The sequence below is a fragment of the Condylura cristata genome, unplaced genomic scaffold (genome assembly GCF_000260355.1).
Source record: "Condylura cristata isolate star-nosed mole 26May11 unplaced genomic scaffold, ConCri1.0 scaffold00009, whole genome shotgun sequence".
Classification (NCBI taxonomy): Eukaryota; Metazoa; Chordata; class Mammalia; order Eulipotyphla; family Talpidae; genus Condylura; species Condylura cristata.
The window spans coordinates 22,193,728-22,204,611 of record NW_004567110.1 but is presented as its reverse complement, the minus strand read 5'-3'; the positions used below and the strand labels follow the sequence as shown (position 1 = coordinate 22,204,611).

General features: G+C 33.4%; 1 protein-coding gene across 7 annotated transcripts in view; it reads left to right on the top strand.

Moving 5' to 3' along the window:
* The window catches only part of OXR1 (oxidation resistance 1), a 340,255-nt gene that overhangs the window by 325,065 nt on the left and 4,306 nt on the right, over positions 1-10,884 (top strand). For 4 of the 7 annotated variants that reach the window (XM_004679659.2, XM_012723003.1, XM_012723002.1 and 1 more), the window contains 5 exons: positions 3,066-3,146; positions 4,938-5,063; positions 6,084-6,236; positions 7,854-7,949; positions 9,998-10,071. In XM_004679659.2, coding sequence (XP_004679716.2) covers positions 3,066-3,146; positions 4,938-5,063; positions 6,084-6,236; positions 7,854-7,949; positions 9,998-10,071 — 530 coding nt within the window. The remainder of the gene's footprint in view (positions 1-3,065; positions 3,147-4,937; positions 5,064-6,083; positions 6,237-7,853; positions 7,950-9,997; positions 10,072-10,884) is intronic. The other 3 variants (XM_004679660.2, XM_004679658.2, XM_004679662.2) reach the window with 1 other exon arrangement.

Genomic DNA, 10,884 nt, shown 5'->3' with positions numbered 1-10,884 from the left:
ATCTGCCTGTTCTGCTCCCCACTCTGTCTCTGGTGAATCCTCTCACCCTCCACATCTCTGGCCTGTACCCCAGTTCTATATGAATAAATGAATAAAATGAAAGTAAGGAATTAAGTAAGGAATAAAAAATGGTACCATTTTTGTAGATATTTGGTACCATTATTCGTAGATACTTACCAGATTTATGTTAGTCTGCAGAGTAGTTGAGGGGAGGGAAGATTCTGATTTGTTTGCAGAGTGTCCTCTGGGAAACCCTGGTAAATCGTAGAGGGAGGGCTGTTAGAACAAAGTATTGGTCTTTCAGTCTGGGAAAAGAACATATTTATTCATGGAAGTGACAGCAGGTGTAAATTTGCTTTCTTGATTTTCTGCTTTTTTTGTTCTGTTCCACTTGTTAGCCCTTTTTAACAGAGATGAGTGAATTAACCCTAACTTTACATCTGTGAAAATAAGTGCTGAAGAAAACACTTTTCTATGTGTGAGGGTCCTTTGTCAAAGACTGAAGAATTAGAGAGTAGCGTTTAATTCTGTAGAGGGTAATTTATAGTACTTGGATTCCTACAGATGGGATTGATTTAAGTGTATAAAAAAGACTACTTTATTTCTTGAAAAATGACTTTTTAGCCAGACAGTGAATACATTTTATTTGGAAGGTGTAGTTTCTTTGGCTGTGTACCTTTAGTAATTGGGAGAAAGTTTTGTTGTTGTGTGTCCCCTTTATACTTATGTTTAGTCTTTGGGTAGTATAGTAAATTCTGCAAGTGGACTACCTTTTTGCCATGGTGATAAAAATTAATTTAAGAAGAGTTCTAGTTTCATTATACATGCTTGGAGTCTTTATTTCGAGAAGAGAAAGTCATTTCTGTATTTGAACTTCTTTTTCTTTGTTAATTGACAGATAATTGATAGTTTTGTGCATCTTTGTTCATTTGCTACATTAGTAAATATTCACAGTTAAGGAAGTGATGAGCTTCTAAATATCATAAAAGAATGGTATCTTTTTAAAACCTATGAATGAGAAAAGATTTATTTGTTGCATTAAAAAAACTTTATTAGATGTTATTATAAGCTTATCCTATGATAGTAGTTCATGGCTTCCTTACTAATAAAACCTACATTCAGGGATGTTGGTAAAATTAAATTATCACTGATCACTCTCATGATCAGAAATTTCATTTTTACCCAGGAAATGTGTTTAATATGTTAAAAGAAGGAGCTTTGAAAGAGGACTATAACATCAGTACTAACTAGAGGGATAGAAGGAAAGCAGAGGATGGAGTAAGTCATAATTTGAAAAATCTTCACTAGGAGGCTCTTAGATTGCAGCAGGAAAAAGAATGGCAAAAATTAACTGGCCTTTACAGATTGTGTAGTGATTTCTTTGCTGGCCATAGAAAAGCAATTTGATTTTTTTTTTTTTAAAGATTTATTTATTTGTGCATACAGAACTGGGGTACAGGCCAGAGACGTGGAGGGTGAGAGGATTCACCAGAGACAGAGTGGGGAGCAGAACAGGCAGATCGACGAAGTACACTGCTGAGGGGAGCAGCGGGCGGGTCAGGAGAGGTCTGCCACGCCATGTGGTCACCTCCGGGGCAGGCGGGAATGGAACTCTTGCGGAAGCGGCTTTAGATTCTCAGTGCTGTGCTTTAACCCGCTGCGCCACCAGGGAGGGCCGCAATTTGATTTTTTTAGTACCTAATTTTTCTTTAATTTTCACTGAAAATTCTATTCTTAATTGAAAAGTACTTTTTTCCTCCATCTGTTTGATATGTAATCTTATTATTTGCATTGTTTTGAAAAATAAGTTAGATAATGAACAGACTAAACTCAGGTCCCTACTTCATGTTTTCTTTGCCATTGGAGTCAGCTATCAGATTGATGTATTGTTGCTTTGCAAAAAGTCAGTATAATAAAGGCCTGAATGAAAACCTGTTCCTTTTCTTCCCCTTTTATTTCTCTTATGTTTCTGTGTCTTTCATACCTTTTAGTAGGTTTACATAGCCTCTAATAGAGTTACTTTGATGTTTGCTGATGGCCAATTCATTTTAGTTCACTCAATAAGAGCCTTTAGAATTTTAAACTCCTTATGCTCTAATCGCTTTATATATATTTTTGTGGTCAGCCCCCCCATACAGAACTGATTGATCACAAGAGGCATTTATCAGAGTTCAAGAGAATCAGCCCGTGTTTTATGGTTCATTAAATTATGGCACCTATTTAGAGAATTATGTCATTTTGAAAAAGCTGTTGGTCGACCTAAGAAAACTTGTCTGTTTTTGTGGAGTTTTTTTGTGGTAATGTTTTTCTGTCATGTATGGCTTTGAAGTTCAGAGTCTGGGCTGGGCAGTTATGGAAAATACAGAATATCTCCTAGTTAGTTAATGTAGGAAAGTAATCAAGCTTTAGTGACTTATAACTGCTTATTTCCAACCATAAATAAGTAATATAGAGGAATGGCAAAACTGAAGAAACAAAAGAATATTTTAAAAGACTGAAAGAGACATGTCTGAAAAGCTACTGTTGATCATGTATGCTTTTGAAAAAGAATTTCTACTTTCTAGAACTTTTCTTTTTGTCTTGGTTCATATCGTTATTACTTTTTTTTTCTCTGATACAGAGCATGTAGTGCTGTTTGTGTATGGATGAAATTCTTCCTACATTGACATTAGGATATATTTGTGCTAACTTGATTTAGAGAGGGGAGCAATGAAACTATTATTTTCTTTGTAAACTGCAAGGCATTTAGATTTTAGATGTTACCTCTGATGTTAGTAAAAATGTTTGATACAGTGTTTCTTTATAAACAACTATATAATTCTACTTACTAAATTAAATTTTATGTGAAACAATCCAGTCTTACACTGTAAGTTAGTTGGATATAGTGGCTATTCTTTCACGTATATTTCATTCTAGTTGTATATAAAAATCTCTTGAATTTTCAGCATAAAGTGGAGAAAGAAATCCTCTTTCCCCATTTAAATTTCTCCAGTTTTGTTTTGTTTTATTTGGGCTATTTTTCTCAACTGTCAGTGGAATTATTGTCTTCCTGTCTCCATATTCAGGTAGTGTCAGTGGCTGAGTATCACCGCAGGATCGATGCTTTAAATACTGAAGAACTGCGCACACTCTGCAGACGCCTCCAGGTGCCCCCTTCAGTAGTTTAAATCCCTCTGGAGATTGAATACTCCCTGTTTTAGTGTCTTTTGTCAGGACAAATCTCTATTTTAAAGGATTTGTTTTGACTGCAGCACTAAAATAATCCATCAGAAAATTCCTTTTTGTATTAAAGAGTACAGTATTGTCTTGAAGAGTTGTAGGATTATCTTTTCTATCATCTTTGCATTTGAGAAATATCCAGAGGAATTTTCTGTCACTTTGGTACTGTTCTCAGTACTGTGTGTTTTTTAGAGTGATGAGTTTTCATTCAATTTTAAACATTGGAAGAATGTCTTTGTGTTTTGAGATTGAATCTTTACTAAACAGAATCTGAAAGATGTGGCACTATGGGAAAATTTAAAAATTTTTAATGAATGGCAAGGGTTAAATATTTTTCTTTCTTAAGGCTATTTCAGTTCTATCAGCCCTATCTCAGATGGCTTGCTCAGGTAAATTGGTTTTGTTCTTGAGGTATTCCTGGTTGGCATTAGAAATGTTGGAATAGTATATAGACTAGGTACCAGAGCTTGATAAATTATGTAAAAGTTCATGGAACAATCTTCGTGATACTTTTAGAAAGAAGAAACTGATACAGTTGAACTCATTTTTAAGTTCTGTGTATTGTGTGCTTTCCTCTTAATACAATATTCTTTATTGCTTTTCTAGAACTACTGAAATTTTTCTTTTCTTTTAATGCTTCTCATGCTGCCTTGGATTTTTTTTTTTTTTTAGCCTTTCACATTATCAAAATAAGGGTAAACAGTGGAGATGATGTGAAAGAATTAATATAGTTTAGCCTCTCACCACAGAACAATACAGTTCTAAGAACATGTATTGATTGAAAAATGTATGCTGCTTAGCTTTGGTAAGAAATCTATTAAAGGAACAGTATAACTCATCAAGATTTCATGCCTGTGTGGAGTCACAGTCGCCAAGCATTGCTGCATTTTAGTTATCTGCTCCAATAGAATTCTGTTTTTCAATTTAAGAGTTTCTTCAATTCTGGTCATATTTTATAACATTTATTTTTGAAGGTATTGTGTTTTATATTAAAATGAAATTTATATAAAAAAGTAAGTACCAACAGAATAGACTTGCATTTAAGTTTTTTAAGTTAACATTTTTATCATTACAAGATTATCAGTGGAATAATTTTCAACAAGTAAAAGCATATACTCTCTTTAAAGCATCAAATCAATCTAATCTAAAAATAAATTTGTGAACAAATTAACATTTAAATGCATTTGTTCCAAGAAGATAAAAAAAATCACTGTTTAAAAAGTAAAGATAATAAAGGTATTTTTAAAAATAATGGTGACTTTTTCGGCAATGCAAGTAAATATACATACACTCAGAGAAAAGTTGGACTTTATATCATTTTTTAATTAAAATTTTGGCAACTAAGAAGTGTGCCAGATTTTATGTTGACCATGAAAAAAAATAATCCTACATATTTTATATAGCAAAATAAAAAGTAAGCTTAGATGCTCACTTTTGCTCTTCAGTGGCAAAATTTCTTTGCATGCAACTATCTTCTTTCACATAGAAATATGAGGATTTATAATTCATTGCCATACCTTTCTCATGTAGTGTATGAGAAAATATTCACTTATTAAAAAAGTTACCTGCATTTGATACACCATTGTTATAAATAGAACATTTTTTGCCTTATATAAAGTTTTAGTCACCTTTTCTGTATGAAATTTGATTTCTTTCAAGAAGCTAAAATTTCTGAAAGTATATTACAATTTATGTACTGCTGCTCTTTTCTTCTTTAGATTACTACGAGGGAAGATATAAATTCAAAGCAGGTTGCTCCAGTGAAAGCAGACCTGGAGTCTGAATCTTTTCGACCAAACCTAAGTGATCCTAGTGAACTTTTACAACCAGATCAAATTGAAAAGGTACCTCCAGCCTACATATTTATGTTTCTGAGTTTGTTCCCATTAAAATAAAATAGCCTCTTTTCAGTTGTTTTCAAGACCGAACAGGTTATTGCTATTATCTTCCTTTTTCATGAGGAAAAAGCGAAGTGTAATAGAAGATAATATGAGATTTGGATAAGAAGACATTAAATAAGTAATAGTAAGAACTTATATAATATACTATAATCGTGATACTTAGTTTCTTACTCTGTACTAATTACTTGTTTATATGGATTAGTTTATAATTTTATAACGTTGTAGGAATTAGATACTCTTATTGTAATCTTCACTTTTTTTTTTTTTTTTTTAGATTTATTTATTTGTGCATACAGAACTGGGGTACAGGCCAGAGGCTCAGGGGAGGTGAGAGGCTTCACCAAAGACAGAGTGGGGAGCAGAACAGGCAGATCGAGGAAGTACACTGCTGAGGGGAGCAGCGGGTGGGTCAGGAGAGGTCTGCCACACCATGTGGTCACCTCCGGGGCAGGCGGGAATCAAACTCATGCGGAAGTGGCTTTAGATTCTCAGTGCAGTGCTTTAACCCGCTGCGCCACCAGGGAGGGCCCTGTAATCTTCACTTTTTATAAGTAAAGAAACATGGTTATAGAGACTGTGGATAACTTTTGCAAGGTTACACAATATAGATTATTGAACTTTGATTCTAGATCCCATTAATTTAGCAGTGTATTAATCAAAGTAATAGTCTGTCCACCGTTTTTGGTAATTTGATACAGAGGGTGTAAGTAATATATAACCCATATTTCTTGTTTCTGTTTGACATATCTTGTTTGGCATCATTCTTTTCCTAGTGGACACTATTTCATGATTAAACTATAATTACTTTTCAAGCATTTCAGTATCTTTAAGAATAACAAATAATTTCTTCTGTTATTTTTGTAGCCTACGTTTTACAAAGTACCATTAAACTTCCAACTGGCCTTAGTATCTAACAAATAGACAGTAACTATCAAGTAAATGTTCACATTTCATTTTTCAAAGCTTACCAAGCATCTTCCACCAAGAACAATTGGCTATCCATGGACTCTTGTTTATGGCACTGGGAAGCACGGCACAAGCTTGAAGACCCTCTATCGCACAATGACAGGTTTAGACACTCCAGTGCTGATGGTCATTAAAGACAGTGATGGGCAGGTATGGAAAACTAACTACACAGATACCTCACCATTTCAGAGATTATACGAACTAACTTTTAGCATATTATTTTGATAGTTTTTTTTTGTTGTTGTTGTTGTTGTTGTTTTGCTACATTTTATTAAGTTAACTGATCACTACTGAGTGCTGTGGGCCTGCTATACTTAAGCAGACTTTCGGCCACCATTCTTTGTCACCTGCAGTTCTGCATTCCTATGGGTCAGAACTACCCCATCAGTCAGCCTGCGCCATGACTCCTGTTTGTAAGTGTGGTGTTGCCAGTGCAACAGAGTGCTATTAATATACAAGCAGTACTGAGTACTACAGCGGATAGATACGAACATGACTAATTAATTAGTGCCTGCCTTCAGAGGGATTGTGGTCTGGTAGAAGGGCACATGAGTATGTTTAATGCCAAGCAAAATATGACAAGTATAGTAAGAGCCTAGGAACAGCAAAAGGGTTATTTAGAGTAAGGATTTTTCTTAACTATTTGGGAAAGATAATAAGGAAGTTCTCAGTGTAGAAATGGACTGAGTCTTAAAGCATGGGTAAAGCTTTGAAAACTAAATATAATTGTGTAAAGATATGCCAGGAATAGAATCACAGACAAACAAATAAGAGGTATTTGCAACAATGAAATTGAATCAAGTACTGCTACATTGCACAACATAAGTGTCACAATGAATTAACTTCAATATCAGACACTAAAGAATAACTTCTTTGTGGTTCCATTTATAGAAATTTTATTAATGGCCAAACCAATCTGTGGTATTATTAGACTAAACTTTATTTGCAAAAGGAGAGGTGTTAGTACACAGGAAGCATAGCAAATGTCTCTGGATTGCTGATAATCTGTGCCTTCTGAATGAAGCATAAGTAAAACTTTGTGATATTTACAAATTTGCTGTATATTTTATAGATTGTATATATATGTATAATACATTCATAATGAGGTTTCAATAAAACTTTTCTAAAATTAGGACTATGAAAAGAATATCAGGAGAGAGACTGACTTTAAAAATCTATCAAACTTTTATAATCTTGTTTTATAATGTGAAAATGAGGCCCAGAACATTGAAATGACTTATTAAGGTCACTTAGTCATTCAGTTTCTTATTAGGACTTATACTCTACAAAGTCATGATGCTATATGGCCAGGCAATTCAGATCCAAATCCTGTCCTCAGGGGGAGTTTACTATCTAATGAGAAAATAAATAACATACTTTTTAATAGTAGACTTTTTACATATACTAAAGAGTTGTCATTTCCCTAAATGCTGCACTCCCACAGCAACATGTTTTCTTGGACATACATTGTGCATGTGTAAGTTCTCCTGAAACATATGAACCACTTCAAGGTTGTCTGTGTTATCTGTTTAATTGTTAAAATAAACATCTTTTTAGATTTTAAAAGTTAGAAAAAAAAAATCTGATTTTTCCTCACTGAAAAGATAATGATTTGACAATAATGTGAATGATGTAGCAAGTAATCATGTTTCTGTACAAATATAAAACTACCAGATTTTTGCTCTTTGAATTCCTTTTAAACAGATATAGTGTGACAGTACTTAATGAAACACATAATTTATGTCATTAATTTTTTTTTTAACTTAGGTTTTTGGTGCATTAGCATCTGAACCATTTAAAGTGAGTGATGGCTTTTATGGTACAGGAGAGACTTTTGTCTTCACATTCTCACCAGAGTTTGAGGTAAGAACAGTTGCTCCAATATTCACTTGACAGTGAGCTGGCACAGTGGAAAGAGCATGCACTTGGGGGCTGTGCACACTTGCATTTGTTTCTGTTCTTTGCCTTTTGCTGAGAACTTAGCGCTTTGACTCTCTGAGCTTCAACTTTCCTATAATACAACAGGGATAACAAGTTTAAAATATTAACAGGGTTGTTTGAAAAATTAACTGAAAATTTTACACATACAAAACTTTGGTGCCAAATGCATTTCACAGGCTATTAGAATTTTATTTATGAATTGCTATTGTAAAGTTTCTAGAAACTTTTTATGACTAAATATGTTCAGTGATATAAGTCTTAGTCAAACTTTTTTAAAAATTGGATTTATATTAAGAGTGATTACCTGATTTTTTTTTACAATGATGTGACTAACTTAAATTGAATACATTTTCTTGCCAATAAGATGTCAGATACAAAGGTGTAAATGATTTTTTTTAATTTTTATTTTTTATATGTTTTTTTTATGTCATTTTTCATTTTGTGCATTTTTTCACCTCAGTTGTAATCCCGAAGGGCCTCCTACTACCAGTTCACCCATGGGCGATACCACAGCCCAGTGCACTCTTCCCACCCCAGTTCTGGTCCCATTCCCCCTCCCAAACCCATAAAATGTCTCTGGTTTATAGTTGTTCATTGTTTTCATTGTTACTCTATTACATTTGTTTGTCTCTTTTTTCCCCCTGATCCCTGTTATGAGTGAAATTGGTCAGTATTTTTTTTCTGGCTATGTAAATAATTTTTAATAAAAGTGTGATGATTTAAAACATTGAGTACTGTCTAGCTTTCATGTAATTAAGACTCACCTTGTCAGAAATTCCCTAAGAGTTGAAAGTACTTTATTGAAAAAGGAAGCTACAAAAGTGTTTCTCTTTAAAAGATTTGTCTTTATAGTCTCAGTATAATGGACCAGGCGAGAAAATAACAAAAATAATGAACAACCATGTACCAGAGACATTTTGTAGGGGTAGAGTGGGGAATGGGATCAAAAACGGTGGGGGGGGGAGGAAAGTGCACGGGATTATGGTGATGGCACACGGGTGACTTGGTGATGGGAAACCTGCGGGGATTACAATTGAGATGGAAAAAAAAAATGTACAAAATGATGTAAAAATAAACTTTTGTAATTAAAAAAAAAAAAAGATTTGTCTTTATAGTCTCTGTAATAGACTCACTTACCAGATTACCAATGCTTTCCATTTCCTCCATAAAATATATTAACTAATCGATAACTAACTGGAAGCTTATAGTTACACATTTTTAAAATTTGGTTGTGCTTTTTCTCAAAACTTTTAAATCTGTTTCTACTTGGTAACTTTAGTATTGAAATTGATTGTTATGTAACTGAAAATATGAGTATTAAAAGAGTAGTTTAACTCTTGGATACTACATAGTGAATACTGTGAAAAAGCGTAGTAAAAGTGGGGTACTAGAAATTGATGTCATATTAGATTTAGGCAAAACTCCCATGAAAGATTAGGAAAAAATAATTTAAATTACTAGCATATGTAAGTTTTGCCCTTGGATTTCTCAAGTGTTTCTGTGTTCTCACAGCTCTTTAAAGAAATTTAAACTAGAACTCATAAATATGTATTATAAGCTATATAAAAGTAATGACAGCGAAAGAAAAAACCTTGGACCTATCTTAAAATATTATCAAATTATGTGTTTGTATGTTTAATGTGAAAAGTTAATGGCATTTATCAGTTTTTTTAAATTGATTTTCTATTTTAATGCTGATATTAAAATAGTTCTTGATAGCTACAGAATCAGAAAAAAAAGATATGTGTAAAGACATAACAAGATTTGAAGAATTGCAATTGAACTTCCAAAAATAGTCAAACACTGATAACTCAAAACCAAGTGAGTTTTGGGATACTACCCTTATGTCCTCAACTTTTTTTTTCGGTAGTATTTTAGTATTTCTCTTGATGCTTAAGTATTTGGTTTAGGAGAACTAACTATATAATTACAGTTTTCATCTGTATTTAAAGTTTTTTTTGTTCATGTAGGTCTTTAAATGGACAGGTGATAATATGTTTTTTATCAAAGGAGACATGGATTCACTAGCTTTTGGTGGTGGAGGGTAAGTCTCTTGAATATTTTACCATGACATTTTTAAAGAAACTTCAAAAGTTAATTTGTATTATAAAATCAGTTATCTGTAGAAAACTTATAATGTTAGAATCCTAATCTGCACAATATAGATGCAAGAAATTGTAGCATTTGAAATTGCTGGTAGAGTGTTTATTCATTTAAAAATGTTTAATTACATCTTGAGTAAAACCCGTCATTCTCTTTAGAGTGTAATGATTCTTTGGTATTTGGAAAAGCAATGTATTACTAGCTTAAACATCAAATTTTCAATAACCATGATAGTACACTATCAATGTATAAAATGGGTTCAGTTTTCACACTATTCTACCCTGAAAGCTATTAAGATTCATATTTAGACAAAATCATTTTTTTCAGGTATTGTTTTCTTGTTTGTTTTGTTTTTAATAGTATAAATCAGGCAACAAGTTGATTCTTTGTTATATAGCATTTACTATAAAAATTTTTGTGTTCTTACTCCGGCATATCAACTTAGAGTGTTTATGGTTTTTATAAGTAGCTTGTCCTACTTTTTGTTTTGTTTTGTTTTGTTTTTTAAAGATTTATTTATTCATACAGAACTGGAGTACAGGCCAGAGATGCTGAGGGTGAGAGGATTCACCAGGGACAGAGTGGGGAGCAGAACAGGCAGATCAATGAAGTACACTGCTGAGGGGAGCAGCAGGCGGGTCAGGAGAGGGCTGCCGCAACATGTGGATCTCCTCTGGGGCAGGCGGGGATCGAACTCATGTGGAAGTGGCTTAAGCTTTTTAGTGCTGTGCTTTAACCTGCTGCGCCACCAGGG